This window comes from Salmo trutta, chromosome 16 (genome assembly GCF_901001165.1).
Source record: "Salmo trutta chromosome 16, fSalTru1.1, whole genome shotgun sequence".
Classification (NCBI taxonomy): Eukaryota; Metazoa; Chordata; class Actinopteri; order Salmoniformes; family Salmonidae; genus Salmo; species Salmo trutta.
Genome location: NC_042972.1, coordinates 56,423,547 through 56,440,032, shown reverse-complemented (window position 1 = coordinate 56,440,032; position 16,486 = coordinate 56,423,547). Strand labels below are relative to the sequence as shown.

At 43.5% G+C, this 16,486-nt stretch overlaps 1 protein-coding gene across 2 annotated transcripts in view; it reads right to left on the bottom strand.

The window, feature by feature from the left end:
* LOC115151079 (kinesin heavy chain) overlaps positions 1–16,486 on the bottom strand; it is a 140,566-nt gene that overhangs the window by 64,337 nt on the left and 59,743 nt on the right. For both annotated transcript variants that reach the window (XM_029695041.1, XM_029695042.1), the window contains 4 exons: positions 14,794–14,849; positions 9,923–10,010; positions 9,458–9,582; positions 1,491–1,595 (listed from right to left, as the gene is read on the bottom strand). In XM_029695041.1, coding sequence (XP_029550901.1) covers positions 1,491–1,595; positions 9,458–9,582; positions 9,923–10,010; positions 14,794–14,849 — 374 coding nt within the window. The remainder of the gene's footprint in view (positions 1–1,490; positions 1,596–9,457; positions 9,583–9,922; positions 10,011–14,793; positions 14,850–16,486) is intronic.

Below are 16,486 nucleotides of genomic sequence, written 5' to 3'. Positions count from 1 at the left end.
TTGTATGCCTCGCACAGTTTTGGGGGAATCGAAAACCAGTTGTAGGTTTCCCTGATTAAGTACTCAACGCTCCTAGGGATGGTTTCTTTGGATGCTGCACTGACAGCCAATTGTAAAGAATGGCACACACAGCGGATGAGTACCAAATTGGGCAATGCACATTCTTCCTTTAAAATCTTGTGCACCCCGTTGTGCACCCCAGTCATCACGGACGCATTATCAGTGCCAATACCCTGAAGATTCTCTTTTTTAAGGTTACACTTCAAGAAACTCAATTACCGGCTTTGCTATTGATCTGGCATTGCCCCGCTCCAATTTATCCAGCCCGAGAAATGTGGACACAACGGTTATTTTTTTAGCACTGAAATACCAAATCACTACACCCAGGTATTTCGAGACATTGACATCAATGGACCCATCCAAAAGGAGACTGAACTTCATCCCCCACATCTGATGTTACCCTTTTGAGAAAATAAGGAGACAGTATTCCTCTAATCATTTCTGTGCACTTGGTGCGGTGCATTTGGAAGTTTGTTGCTGCCACAGAATCTGAAAAGGCAGCTTTGCAAGCCATATCTAAATGGTTGCATGCTTGCAGCGAACAATGCTCCGCAATGGCCATTTCCATAGTAGCTTCTGCACTTTTGCAGTTATCCACTTTCTTAACCAACTGTGGTAATGTAGACTGCGTTGCGGGGTTGTATGGTTTTGATTTATTTATATGCTTTGCTGAAGCACAATGTTTTTTGATGTCATACATTTTTGCAAGCATGTCTGATTTTTAGTACGCACTGTATGCCCGACAATCATCCCCAATTACTGGCTTCAGCCACCCTTTAAATTCAGGTACAGACTCCCACTCTTTTCTATACTTCTGACTGTACAATTTTGATTGAGACATATTCATTGATGTTGTAAGTTCTGTTCAAGATCAAACATTCGTGACCAACTATATTCATTGGGTTTGTCTCGTCGAACGCATACTACTGCTGCTGCAGTCAGCCAACAATGATATGCAATTTGCTGAAATTGCTGCTGGCCTGCTGCTGCCTGTGCACGAGCTGAGCGCCTGCTGCTGATGTCACTCACAATGCACTGTTGCAGCCAAGCACGTGTGTTGTGACTGAGTGTGTGACAGAGAAAATAATTTTTTTGTGTCATTTAGAGGGAAAATGCGTGCATTTTAGCATTTGAGTCACTTTTCAAAAGTTGCTAAAAGTTCCAAATACATTTTTAAAAGCAGCTTGATTTGTTGCTAGGTGCTGTTTGAAAAAGAAGTTGCCAGGGTAGTCTGAAAAGTTGCTAAATCTAGAAATAAAATTGCTAAGTTGGCATCACTGGTGGCAGCTGCAGAATCACTTTCTACATCATTGAGTCCACATTCCAGTTTCCTTTTATATTTTTTATTAATTAGAAAATCCATTAATTTATATTTGATTTCACAACACCAAGATGAAGAATCATGGATGTAACAGGAGGACTAGACTTACGGTTCCCTCGGCTAGAGCAGAGATGACGTTTCCTAGAGAAGACAGAGACTTGTTGATGTTCTTAGCTTCATCCAGCACAGCTCCCTCTGCTCCTGTCTTACTGACCTGCGGAAGCACATTACAAAACACATACAGTACAAAGGATTATGCACAGAAACGTCACACATATTTTGTACAGGTACCATACGTAATAAACATCGATCAATATATACTGTACTGTCAGGTCCATAATTATTGGCAACCTTGATAAAGATGAGCAAAAAAATACAAAATAAATACTGAGTTACGTTGTATGCTAAATTGTATGCTAAATTTTTGGGGAGAAATTATAAAAATGTTTACTAATACAATTGCTCAGAGAAAGATATTTAGCTTAACAACTAAGAACAAATATATATATATATATATATATACATACACATACACACACATACATACATACATACAGTGGGGGAAAAAAATATTTGATCCCCTGCTGATTTTGTATGTTTGCCCACTTACAAAGAAATGATCAGTCTATAATTTTAATGGTAGGTTTATTTGAACAGTGAGAGACAGAATAACAAAAAAATCCAGAGAAACGCATGTCAAAAATGTTATAAAATTACTTGCATTTTAATGAGGGAAATAAGTATTTGACCCCTCTGCAAAACATGACTTAGTACTTGGTGGCAAAACCCTTGGTGGCAATCACAGAGGTCATACGTTTCTTGTAGTTGGCCACCAGGTTTGCACACATCTCAGGAGGGATTTTGTCCCACTCCTCTTTGCAGATCTTCTCCAAGTCATTAAGGTTTCGAGGCTGACGTTTGGCAACTCGAACCTTCAGCTCCCTCCACAGATGTTCTATGGGATTAAGGTCTGGAGACTGGCTAGGCCACTCCAGGACCTTAATGTGCTTCTTCTTGAGCCACTCCTTTGTTGCCTTGGCCGTGTGTTTTGGGTCATTGTCATGCTGGAATACCCATCCACGACCCATTTTCAATGCCCTGGCTGAGGGAAGGAGGTTCTCACCCAAGATTTGATGGTACATGGCCCCGTCTATCGTCCCTTTGATGCGGTGAAGTTGTCCTGTCCCCTTAGCAGAAAAACACCCCCAAAACATAATGTTTCCCCCTCCATGTTTGACGGTGGAGAGGGTGTTCTTGGGGCCATAGGCAGCATTCCTCCTCCTCCAAACACGGCGAGTTGAGTTGATGCCAAAGAGCTCCATTTTGGTCTCATCTGACCACAACACTTTCACCCAGTTGTCCTCTGAATCATTCAGATGTTCATTGGCAGACTTCAGACGGGCATGTATATGTATTCTTGAGCAGGGGGACCTTGCAAGCGCTGCAGGATTTCAGTCCTTCACGGCGTAGTGTGTTACCAATTGTTTTCTTGGTGACTATGGTCCCAGCTGCCTTGAGATCATTGACAAGATCCTCCCATGTAGTTCTGGGCTGATTCCTCACCGTTCTCATGATCATTGCAACTCCACGAGGTGAGATCTTGCATGGAGCCCCAGGCCGAGGGAGATTGACAGTTCTTTTGTGTTTCTTCCATTTGCGAATAATCGCACCAAATGTTGTCACCTTCTCACCAAGCTGCTTGGCGATGGTCTTGTAGCCCATTCCAGCCTTGTGTAGGTCTACAATCTTGTCCCTGACATCCTTGGAGAGCGCTTTGGTCTTGGCAATGGTGGAGAGTTTGGAATCTGATTGATTGATTGCTTCTGTGGACAGGTGTCTTTTATACAGGTAACAAGCTGTGGTTAGGAGCACTCACTTTAAGAGTGTGCTCCTAATCTCAGCTCGTTACCTGTATAAAAGACACCTGGGAGCCAGAAATCTTTCTGACTGAGAGGGGGTCAAATACTTATTTCCCTCATTAAAATGCAAATCAATTTATAACATTTTTGACATGCGTTTTTATGGATATTTTTGTTGTTATTCTGTCTCTCACTGTTCAAATAAACCTACCATTAAAATTATAGACTGATCATTTCTTTGTCAGTGGGCAAACGTACAAATCAGCAGGGGATCAAATATTTTTTTCCCCCACTGTAGGGGTAAAAATGATTGGCACCCCTGTTTCCAATATTCTAGCACCCTCCCCTTGCGAGGATAATGACACTGAGCCTTTTTGAAAAATGCTTTATGAGATTGGAGAACACGTTGGGAGGAATCTTAGACCATTCCTCCATACAGAATCTTTCCAGATCCTTGATATCCTTTGTCTGCTGTTATTGACAGCCCTCTTCAATTCAATCCACAGGTTTGTCCAGAGACTAAGATGGTCATGGCAAAATTGAGACTTTTTGGTTTTTCCTTGTGAATTTTGATTAGTGCTTAGGGTTCTTGTCTTGCTGGAAGATCCGCTTGCGGCCAAGTGTCAGCCTCCTGGCAGAGGAAACCATGTTTTTGGCTAAAATATCCTAGTACTTGGTAAAGTTCATGATGCCGTTGACCTTAACAAGGGCCACATGACCAGTGGATGCAAAATAGCCCTATAACATTTTTATTTATTTTTTTTATTTCACCTTTATTTAACCAGGTAGGCAAGTTGAGAACAAGTTCTCATTTACAATTGCGACCTGGCCAAGATAAAGCAAAGCAGTTCGACAACATACAACAACACAGAGTTACACATGGAGTAAACAACATACAGTCAATAATAAAAAAAATAAGACTATATACAATGTGAGCAAATGATGTGAGATAAGGGAGGTAAAAGCAAAAAAATGCCATGGTGGCAAAGTAAATAAAGTATAGCAAGAAAAACACTGGAATGGTAGATTTGTAGTTTGAAGAAAGTTCAAAGTTCAAATATAAATAATATGGTGCAAATGAGCAAAATAAATAAAATAAATAAATACAGTAGGGGAAGAGGTAGTAGTTTGGGCTAAATTATAGATGGGCTATGTACAGGTGCAGTGATCTGTGAGCTGCTCTGACAGCTGGTGCTTAAAGCTAGTTAGGGAGATAAGTGTTTCCAATTTCAGAGATTTTTGTAGTTCGTTCCAGTCGTTGGCAGCAGAGAACTGGAAGGAGAGACGACCAAAGGAGGAGTTGGCTTTAGGGGTGACCAGAGAGATATACCTGCTGGAGCGCGTGCTACAGGTGGGTGCTGCTATGGTGACCAGTGAGCGGAGATAAGGGGGGACTTTACCTAGCAGGGTCATGTAGATGACCTGGAGCCAATGTGTTTGGCGACGATTATGAAGTGAAGGCCAGCCAACGAGAGCATACAGATCGCAGTGGTGGGTTGTATATGGGGCTTTGGTGACAAAACGGATGGCACTGTGATAGACTGCATCCAGCTTGTTGAGTAGGGTATTGGAGGCTATTTTGTAAATGACATCGCCGAAGTCGAGGATTGGTAGGATGGTCAGTTTTACGAGGGTATGTTTGGCAGCATGAGTGAAGGATGCTTTGTTGCGAAATAGGAAGCCAATTCTAGATTTCACTTTGGATTGGAGATGATTGATGTGAGTCTGGAAGGAGAGTTTACAGTCTAACCAGACACCTAGGTATTTGTAGTTGTCCACAAATTCTAAGTTAGAACCGTCCAGAGAAGTTATGCTGGATGGGCAGGCAGGTGCAGGCAGCGATCGGTTGAAGAGCATGCATTTAGTTTTACTTGTGTTTAGGAGCAGTTGGAGGCCACGGAAGGAGAGTTGAATGGCATTGAAGCTCGTCTGGAGGGTTGTTAACACAGTGTCCAAAGAAGGGCCAGAAGTATACAGAATGGTGTCGTCTGCGTAGAGGTGGATCAGAGATTCACCAGCAGCAAGAGCGACATCATTTATGTATACAGAGAAAAGAGTTGGCCCAAGAATTGAACCCTGTGGTACCCCCATAGAGACTGCCAGAGGTCCAGACAGTAGGCCCTCCGATTTGACACACTGAACTCTGTCAGAGAAGTAGTTGGTGAACCAGGCGACGCAATCGTTTGAGAAACCAAGGCTACTAAGTCTGCCGATGAGGATGTGGTGATTAACAGAGTCGAAAGCTTTGGCCAGGTCAATGAATACGGCAGCACAGTATTGTTTCTTATCGATGGCGGTTACGATGTCGTTTAGGACCTTGAGCGTGGCTGAGGTGCACCCATGACCAGCTCTGAAACCAGATTGCATAGCGGAGAGGGTGCGGTGGGATTCGAAATAGTCGGTAATCTGTTTGTTGACTTGGCTTTCGAAGACCTTAGAAAGGCAGGGTAGGATGGATATAGGTCTGTAGCAATTTGGGTCAAGAGTGTCACCTCCTTTGAAGAGGGGGATGACAGCAGCTGCTTTCCAATCTTTGGGAATCTCAGACGACACGAAAGAGAGGTTGAACAGGCTAGTAATAGGGGTTGCAATAATTTCGGCAGATAATTTTAGAAAGAAAGGGTCCAGATTGTCAAGCCCAGCTGATTTGTAGGGGTCCAGATTTTGCAGCTCTTTCAGAACATCAGCTGAATGGATTTGGGAGAAGGAGAAATGGGGGAGGTTTGGGCGAGTAGCTGTGGGGGGTGCAGTGCTGTTGAATGCAGTAGGGGTAGTTAGGTGGAAAGCATGGCCAGCCGTAGAAAAATGCTTATTGAAATTCTCAATTATAGTGGGCTTATCGGTGGTGACAGAGTTTCCTATCCTCAGTGCAGTGGGCAGTTGGGAGGAGGTGTTCTTATTCTCCATGGACTTTACAATGTCCCAGAACTTTTTAGAGTTGGAGTTGCACGAAGCAAATTTTTGTTTGAAAAAGCTAGCCTTGGCGTTTCTAACTGCCTGTGTGTATTGGTTTCTAACTTCCCTAAAAAGTTGCATATCGCGGGGGCAGTTCGATGCTAATGCAGAACGCCACAGGATATTTTTGTGTTGGTTAAGGGCAGTCAGGTCTGGGGAGAACCAAGGGCTATATCTGTTCCTGGTTCTAAATTTCTTGAAAGGGGCATGCTTATTTAAGATGGAGAGGAAGGCATTTTTAAAATATAACCAGGCATCCTCTACTGACGGGATGAGGTCAATATCCTTCCAGGATACCAGGGCCAGGTCGATTAGAAAGGCTTGCTCGTTGAAATGTTTTAGGGAGCGTTTGACAGTGATGAGTGGAGGTCGTTTGACCGCTGACCCATTACGGGTGCAGGCAATGAGGCAGTGATCGCTGAGATCTTGGTTGAAAACAGCAGAGGTGTAATTAGAGGGCACATTGGTTAGGATGATATCTATGAGGGTGCCAGAGTTTGCGGCTTTGGGGTTGTACCTGGTGGGTTCATTAATAATTTGTGTGAGATTGAGGGCATCAAGCTTGGATTGTAGAATGGCTGGGGTGTTAAGCATGTCCCAGTTTAGGTCGCCTAGTAGCACGAGCTCTGAAGATAGATGGGGGGCAATCAGTTCACATATGGTGTCCAGAGCACAGCTAGGGGCCGAGGGGGGTCTATAGCAGGCGGCAACGGTGAGAGACTTGTTTTTGGAGAGATGGATTTTTAGAAGTAGAAGTTCAAATTGTTTGGGTACAGACCTGGATAGCAGGACAGAACTCTGCAGACTATCTCTGCAGTAGATTGCAACACCGCCCCCTTTGGTCGTTCTATCTTGTCTGAAAACGTTGTAGTTAGGGATGATGATTTCACAGTTTTTGGTGGACTTCCTAAGCCAAGATTCAGACACAGCTAGGACATCCGGGTTGGCAGAGTGTGCTAAAGCAGTGAATAAAACAAACTTAGGGAGGAGGCTTCTAATGTTAACATGCATGAAACCAAGGCTATTACGGTTACAGAAGTCATCAAAAGAGAGCGCCTGGGGAGTAGGAGTGGAGCCAGGCATTGCAGGGCCTGGATTCACCTCTACATCCCCAGAGGAGCAGAGAAGAATAAGTATGAGTGTACGGCTAAAAGCTATAAGAATTGGACGTCTGTGACGTCCAGAATAGAGAGAAAAAGGAGCAGGTTTCTGGGGGCGATAAAATAGCTTCAAGGTATAATGTACAGACAAAGGTATGGTGGGATGTGAGTACAGAGGAGGTAAACCTAGGCATTTAGTGATTATGAGAGAGATATTGTCTCTAGAAACATCATTGAAACCAGAAGATGTCATAGCATGTGTGGGTGGAGGAACTGAGAGGTTGGATAAGGTGTAATGAGCAGGGCTAGAGGCTCTACAGTGAAATAAGCCAATAAACACTAACCAGAACAGCAATGGACAAGGCATATTGACATTAAGGAGAGGCATGCTTAGCCGAGTGATCAGAGGGTCCAGTGAGATTCAGACAGCTAGCCGGGCCATAGGTAGCAAGCTGGTGGAAGATGGGAGGGAGGTCTGTTTTTAGCCACCTCGTGCGTTTCCGTCTGTGGGTTAGTGGGGTTCCGTGTGGAAGGGGGGACCTGTCCAAGTTGGCAAAATAGTTAGTTATAGTGGCCCAAGAAAAGTGTCCGATAGACCTATTCAGATCGCAGCCGAAAAGACAGCTAACGATTAGCCGGCCGCAGATGGGCGATCAGGTTACGTCGCGACGGAGGGGCCAGTTGGATAACTCCCTCGGGCAGATAACGTCGGTGGTCCAGTCGTGAAGACCCGATGGGGCTCCGCATCGGCAGTAAAACGGGTCAGGATAGGTGAGTTGTAGCCCACGAGACACTTCAGCTGGCTAGCTCAGGAACAGCCCACGAGTGGCTGACGGAACTCCTCAGCTGGCCAGCTCCACAATAATGTGTGTTAATTCCGTTACCGACGTTGCCAATAGTCACTCAGGTAGCAGCTAGTTAGCTGCAAGATCCAGGTGTAAATGTCCAGAGCCTGCGGTAGAAATCGGGGAAAGGAGAGAGAATAGGTCCGATATGCTCTGGTCTGAGTCGCGCTGTACAAAAACTGGCGATAGCTTTTCGAGCTAATGGACAGCTGAGGACGGCTAACCGTGGCTAGCTGAACTTCAACGTTAGCCAGTGAAAATGGCTAACCTCTGGCTAGCTTCTGTTGTGGAATTCAGATGAGGTAAATAACTTTTTTTTATTTTTTATTTTTTTTTAAATTGGTGAGGCGGGTTGCAGGAGAGTGCTTTGAGGTTGAGTATTTGAATAAACAAATGTAAAAAGATAAGTGAAGAAAAAAAATATGTAAATATATATATACACGAGACACGACAGGACGTCTGAACTGCTACGCCATCTAATATGCATCTAATACCATCAAATATGCATCACAATATTTTAACATAACACCGTCTGGAGTTTCATAGAGGGCATTGGCACTTGGATTGTAACCGGTGCTATGGTCAGATGACCTGAAAAAATAGAGCTCTTTGGCCACAAACACCAGTGGTGGGTTTGGCATTGAAAAACAAGCATATGCAGAAAAGTACATCATACATGCACCTACGGTAATATATGGTGGTGGATCTTTGACGTTATGGGACGATTATGCTTCCACTCGTCCTCGGGCCCTTGCTAGTTCACCAATGATCTATTACTGGAGACCTGAGAGCTGAGCGTCGATACAACGCTAATAAACACACTTGGGACTATATTAAGTGCTGTGTGCAGAATCTACTTTTTTCTGCTGTAGTCAGCATCAAGAACACTGGTCCCAATGCACATATGTATAAATTAAGTTGCTAACTGTGGCCAATACAGAGTAGAAAGAAACCCATTTTAACATGGCAGACCAGTTGTACTGATCTGTCTGTGACTGAGATGGATGGAAGGAAAAGATAACAGAACAGCCAGATGAAAGAGAGAACACGTCTCTTGGGATGCAATAAAGATGGTTCATTAGTTACCCTAGGTAACTAGACCTCACCTTCTCACTATCAGCCAGGTATATAATTCAATCACTAAAGGCCAGTTTCTCTGACAAAGATTATGCCCAGTCCTGAACTAAAAACCATGCTAAATGGAAATTATTCTGTGGTTATTCTGTGGCCCTAAATGTCTAGACGCATACAAAGTGTATTGGGATGCAATAAAGATGCTTTGTTACCATTAACTACAGTAGGCTTTAACCTCCTCACCTTCTCACTCCCAGCCAGGTCCACCAGATAGAGCTTCCCACACAGTTTTTGTTCTGTCTCCACGTGCTCCTGCTTGATGTTGATCAGGAAGATACTGTGACTCCTGGAGCTGTGCTCATTCATATCTGGAGAGGGGAGGAAAGGAGAGGTGATGCGATGTGATGTGAGGAGAGGTGTTTGTGTGAGAGTGGAGGACACAGAGATATAAAAATATATAGCAAAACACTGTGATAGACACCCCAGACACTATATAAGATTCTACAGAGTAACTCTACAGATGTGACTTTACACTTCACACTATACATTGTACTAAGTGGCAGAGTGGCAGACTGCCAGAGTGGTGGTGGGACTCACTGGTGACAACAACATGGCAGAGATGTAGCAAACACCATGTAAAAAAAACTGCCACATACACTCTACAGATAATGTTAAAAGTGTCAGTGTCAGAGTGTCATTGGGACTTACTGGTGACAGCAACATGGCGATTTGCTTTTCCCTCATCAATAATATCCATCACCTCCTCTGGGCTGGAGACAAAGCGCTCAGTGCAGCCCTGAGAATCAACAAATAAACGTTAGAATTGTTCGAATTCATTCCCGTTCCCAAGAACTCTAAGGCTACCTGCTATAATGACTAAAGCCCTGTAGCACTAACATCTGTAACCATGAAGTGCATTGACAGGGTAGTTATGTCAAACATCAACGCCATCATCTCAGACAACCTAGACTCACTCCAATTTGCATACCTCCCCAACAGATCCATAGACGACGCAGTCTCAATTGCACTCCAGACTGCCCTCACCCACCTAGATAAGAGGAATACCAACAGTGCATTCGGAAAGTATTCAGACCCCTTCCCTTGTTCCACATTTTGTTACGTTACATCCTTATTCTAAAATGGATTAAATATATGTTTTCCTCATCAATCTATACACAATACCCAATAATGACAAAATAAAAACAGGTTTTTAGAAATGTTAGCAAATTTATCAAATTAAAAACAGAAATATCTTATTTACAGTTGAAGTCGGAAGTTTACATACACTTAGGTTGGAGTCATTAAAACTTGTTTTTCAACCACTCCACAAATGTCTTGTTATTAACAAACTATAGTTTTGGCAGGTCAGTTAGGACATCTACTTTGTGCATGACACAAGTAATTTTTCCAACAATTGTTTACAGACAGATCATTTCACTTATAATTCACTGTATCACAATTCCAGTGGGTCAGAAGTTTACATACACTTCGTTGACTGTGCCTTTAAACAGCTTGGAAAATTCCAGAAAATGATGTCATGGCTTTAGAAGCTTCTGATAGGCTAATTGACATCATTTGAGTCAATTGGAGGTGTACCTGTGGATGTATTTCAAGGCCTACTTTCAAACTCAGTGCCTCTTTGCTTGACATCATGGGAAAATCAAAAGAAATCAGCCAAGACCTCAGAAAAAATATTGTAGACGTCCACAAGTCTGGTTCATCCTTAGGAGCAATATCCAAATGCCTGAAGGTACCACGTTCATCTGTACAAACAATAGTAAGCAAGTATAAACACCATGGGACCAAGCAGCCGTCATACCGTTCAGGAAGGAGATGCGTTCTGTCTCCTAGAGATGAACGTACTTTGGTGAAAAAAGTGCAAATCAATCCCAGTACAACAGCAAAGGACCTTGTGAAGATACTTGAGGAAACAGGTACAAAAGTATCTATATCCACAGTAAAGCGAGTCATATATCAACACAACCTGAAAGGCCGCTCAGTAAGGAAAAAGCCACTGCTTCAAACCCGCCATAAAAAAAGCCAGACTACGGTTTGCAACTGCGCATGGGGACAAAGATCGTACTTTTTGGAGAAATGTCCTCTGGTCTGATGAAACAAAAATAGAATTGTTTGGCCATAATGACCATCGTTATGTTGGGAGGAAAAAGGGGGAGGGCTTGCAAGCTGAAGAACACCATTTGACCGTGAACCACTTTTTACTAGGATTAAATGTAGGAATTGTGAAAACTGAGTTTAAATGTATTTGGTTAAGGTGTATGTAAACTTCCGACTTAAACTGTACATAAGTACTCAGACCCTTTGCTATGAGACTCGAAATTAAGCTCAGGTGCATCCTGTTTCCATTGATCATCCTTGAGATGTTTCTACAACTTAATTGGAGTCCACCTGTGGTAAATTCAATTTATTGGACATGATTTGTAAAGACACACACCTTTATAAGGTCCCACAGTTGACAGTGCCAAGCAAAAACCAAGCCATGAGGTCGAAGGAATTGTCCATAGAGCTACTAGACAGGATTGTGTCGAGGCACAGATCTGGGGAAGGGTACCAAATAATTTCTGCAGCGTTGAAGGTCCCTAAGAATACGGTGGTCTCCATCATTCTTAAATTGAAGAAGTTTGGAACCACCAAGACTGTTTATAGAGCTGGCCGCCCAGCCAAACTGAGCAATCTGGGGAGAAGGGCCTTGGTGAGGGAGGTGACCAAGAACCCGATGGTCAGTCTGACAGAGCTCATGAGTTCCTCTGTGGAGATGGGAGAACCTTCCAGAAGGACAACCGTCTCTGCAGCACTCCACCAACCATGCCTTTATGGTAGAGTGGCCAAAGAGAAGCCCCTCCTCAGTAAAAGGCACATGACAGACCGCTTGGAGTTTGCCAAAAGGCACCTGAAGGACTCTCTGACCATGAGAAACAAGATTCTCTTGTCTGATGAAACCAAGATTGAACTCTTTGACCTGAATGCCAAGTGTCACATCTGGTGGAAACCTGGCACCATCCCTACGGTGAAGCATGGTGGTGGCAGCATCTTGCTGTGGGGATGTTTTTCAGTGGCAGGGACTGGGAGACTAGTCAGAATCGAGGGAAAGATGAATGGAGCAAAGTACAGAAAAATCCTTGATGAAAACCTGCTCCAGAGCTCTCAAGACCTTAGACTGTGTCACGAGCGGGATGAACAGTTTAAGGAGTGAGTCAAGCGCAGGAGACTGAGATCCGTTGGAACAAACTTAATTTAATACTCCAATGGCAAGATCCATATATGGCTGAGAGCATAACAGTCAAAAATGACTAGACGAAGCTCCGCTCAAGAAACAGACGGAGCGCAGCCCGGCTACCCTAATGCCTATACAATAAACGTAACACCACACGTAACAAAGAACAATCCCACACGAATCCTAGCTAAACACAGACAGACTAAATACCCCCCCACTAATGACAAACACAAAACAGGTGCAATCACAAAACAGACATAACTAACAGACACTGAAACACAGATCGGTGGCAGCTAGTAGGCCGGCGACGACGACCGCCGAGCGCCGCTCGACCGACGAGAGGCGCCACCTTCTGTGGATGTTGTGACAGACTGGAGCGAATGTTCACCTTCCAACAGGACAACAACCCTAAGCACACAGCCAAGACAATGCAGGAGTGGCTTCGGGATAAGTCTCTGAATGTTTTTGAGTGGCCCAGCCAGAGACTGGACTTGAACCCGATCAAACATCTTTGGAGAGACCTGAAAATAGCTGTGCAGTGAAGCTTCCCATCCAACCTGACAGAGCTTGAGAGGATCTGCAGAGAAGAATGGGAAGATATTCCCCAAATACAGGTGTGCCAAGCTTGTAGCGTCATACTCAAGAAGACACAAGGCTGTAATCACTGCCAAAGGTGCTTCAACAAAGTACTGAGTAAAGGCTCTGAATACTTAATTTTTTACAAATAAATGTACAATCATTTCTAAAAACCTGTTTTTGCTTTGTCATTATGGGGTATTGCATGTAGATTGATGAGGGACTTTAAAAATATATATATTTTAGAATAAAACTGTAACGTAACAAAATGTGGAAAAAGTCAAGTGGTCTGAATACTTTCCGAATGCACTGTATGTGAGAATGCTGTTCATTGACGACAGCTCAGCGTTCAACACCATAGTCCCCTCCAAGCCCGGGACTGAACACCTCCATCTGCAACTGGATCCTGGAATTCCTGACGGGCCGACCCCAGGTATGGAGGGGTAGACAATGTCACCTCTGCCATGCTGACCATCAACACAGGGGACCCACAGGGGTGTGTGCTTAGTCCCCTCCTATACTCCATGTTCACCCATGACTGCGTGGCCACGCACAACTCCAACACCATCATCAAGTTTGCTGACGACACAACGGTGGTAGGCCTGATCACCGGCAACGAGGAAAAAGCCTACCGGGAAGAGGTCAACCTCCTCAACCTCTCCCGTAATGTCAGTAAAACCAAGGAGCTTATTGTGGACTACAGGAAACGGGGGGGGGGGGGGGGGGGTCGAGTATGCCCTCATCCAAATCGACGGGGCTGTAGTGGAGTGGGTTGAAAGCGTCAAGTTCCTCAATGTCCAAATCACTAAGGACGTAAAATGGTCCAAACACACAGTAGTGAAGAAGGCGCAACAGCGGCTCCTCCCCCTTTGGAAGTTGAAAAGATTTGGTTATACTGCTGCACCATTGAGAGCATCTTGACTGGCTGCATCGCTACTTCGTATGACAACTGCACCGCAGTTGGTAGTGCGGACAGCCCAGTACATCACTAGGGCTGAGCACCCTGCCACCCAGGACCTATATCAGGCCGAGTGAAAGGAATGCTCTGAGAATTGTTAAAGACTCCAGCCACCCAAGCCATAGACTGTTCCCTCTGCTTCCGCACGGCAAGCGGTACCAGAGAAACAAGTCTGACACCAAGGAGGCTCCTGAATAGCTTCTATCCCCAAGCCACAAAACTGCTAAATGGCTAACAAAATGGCTACACGGACTATCTGCATGGACCCTTTTTTTACACTGACTATGCACACTCACAGGACTCTACACACTCTCACACACACATTCACACTGACACTCCAACACACACACACAATCTTCGTATTCTCTGCTGCTACTCCGTTTATCATATTTCCTGATGCCTAGTCACCTTACCCCTATACATAACTACCCCTACCACTCCAGTATCCCTGCACAGTATCCCTGCACAAATATGGTATTGGCACTGACCCTGTACTGTACAGTATATAGATTACTTACTTTCTCGTGTTCTTCTTATTTATATTTCTCGTGTGTTTCTGTTCTACTTACTTTAATGTGCTACGAATATTGATTATTGCATTGTTGGGAAAGAGCTTGCAAGAAAGGCATTTTACTGTACTTGTGCAGGTGACAATAAAACTAGACATTTGAAAATTTGAATTAGTTGGAATTGTTTCCTGACGTAATAATGTTATCATTATGAAAATGACACTTAATGTAGAGCCCATCACAGATGAGACCCACAATTTACAGATGGCCAGTTAGTTAACATCCCATCAGCAGTCTGACTCACCTTTACATATGGAACCCTGTTCTTGTCCTCATGCACTGCCAGATTGGTCTTCGTCACTGAGAGAGACAGGGGCAGAAGAGGAGAGATGTCATGATTACCCTACAAGTACAATCACCAGAACTGGACAGGAACAACTGTTACTTAAGGCAGTTTCACACATAGTTCTGAGCTATAGTTCGATTAAGAGTTAGATTATTTGTTACATTATATATATTTTTTTCTTTTGGTCCGGTGGATTTCACATTGCCAAATGTTAAAACGAATGAACAGGTCAAAACAAAACGATGTGTTCATGGAAGTCATTTGTTTATTGGAGAAAAATGCTCACGTTAAATCCATCTATGAGAAGCATAAGCATGAGAAGCTTGTGTCTCCCAAACGTCATATTACTTTAGTCTTCCAACAACTTGCAATAGCCGCTCTAACTGCGACTTGAATAGGCTATATTGAGTAGTCTACATGCCCGGTATAGCCCGTGCAGGTGCGGAAATCCCGGGGGGGACGGGGGGGACACGACCCCCCCCATCCTGGGAAAAATATGATTTGTCCCCCCCAATATATCACTGAAACATAACTATGTAATTTAAATAATATTAATAATACGCAATGAAAGAAATTGTGCTGATTATAGACACTTAATAGCGCGTTTTTAAGTTTCAAAAGATTGCGACCCCCCCACCCTTTGCCTCACAATGGTTAATCCAGTCAATCGCGCACACACACTAGCTGAATATGCAGAGCTAGCGCGCAAATATTAACTATTAAGCTAGCTAGTACATATTCCATTTATGTGGCGTCGTCAAAGATGGAATCTTTGCTATCGTCAATTTATTCCAAGATCAGCATGCAGATGATGTAAGTTAGTGCTTCAAAGTCCCTGTGATAAGGTTAGCGATAAACTGAAATCCAAACTGAACAGAACTCTTCTACCATTGTCTTAAACATATTTAATGGTCTCGTTGCAAAAGCTAAATTGTTGCAAGTAAACTTTTATTTATTTATTTTATTTCACCTTTATTTAACCCGAGTAGCAAAGATTATAGCAAACACCACTGAAACTGAATTGGTGCTCGCTAGCTTTGCAAATTCAGCTATTGTTGGAAGCCAGCCAATATGAAACAAACTATTAAAATTACAAAAGGTTGCAGCATATGTTGTGTAAATGGTGAACTCATACAGCTGTCAACTCTTGTCATTTTAATCCGTTTCACATTTGCTAGCTACCTTTTAGATCGAAGCCCAAATAGAATGATTGAAGATGATAGAAGCCCATCTCCTACTGTAAATAACCTACACACTGTGTGTGTAGCCAGCCAGCCAGCCAGCCAGCCAGGTAGAAAAATGGCAGAAAAATAAAAGACGGACATCAGAGTATTTTTCAATACACCAAAACGCATAGTAAGAACCCTAGTAGCCTAATATCTCAAAGACTAGTTGATAAAATGTTCATAAGAAAGAAATGAAATTCTAATGGAAATGTTTCACAATGATGTCATTAGGCAGAGCAGGCAACAGATGGCACACAGACAGCAGAGTTGGGGACAGATATGCAGGGACAGACTGGCAGAGACAGGGAGTCTCAGGTAAGTTTGTTGAGTCTTTGTTTGGCAACATTATGAAAGGTTCTCAATTTTTTTGACTTGTAAAATAGGAACATAATTGGAAAATGCCATGGATACCCCCACTCTCAACT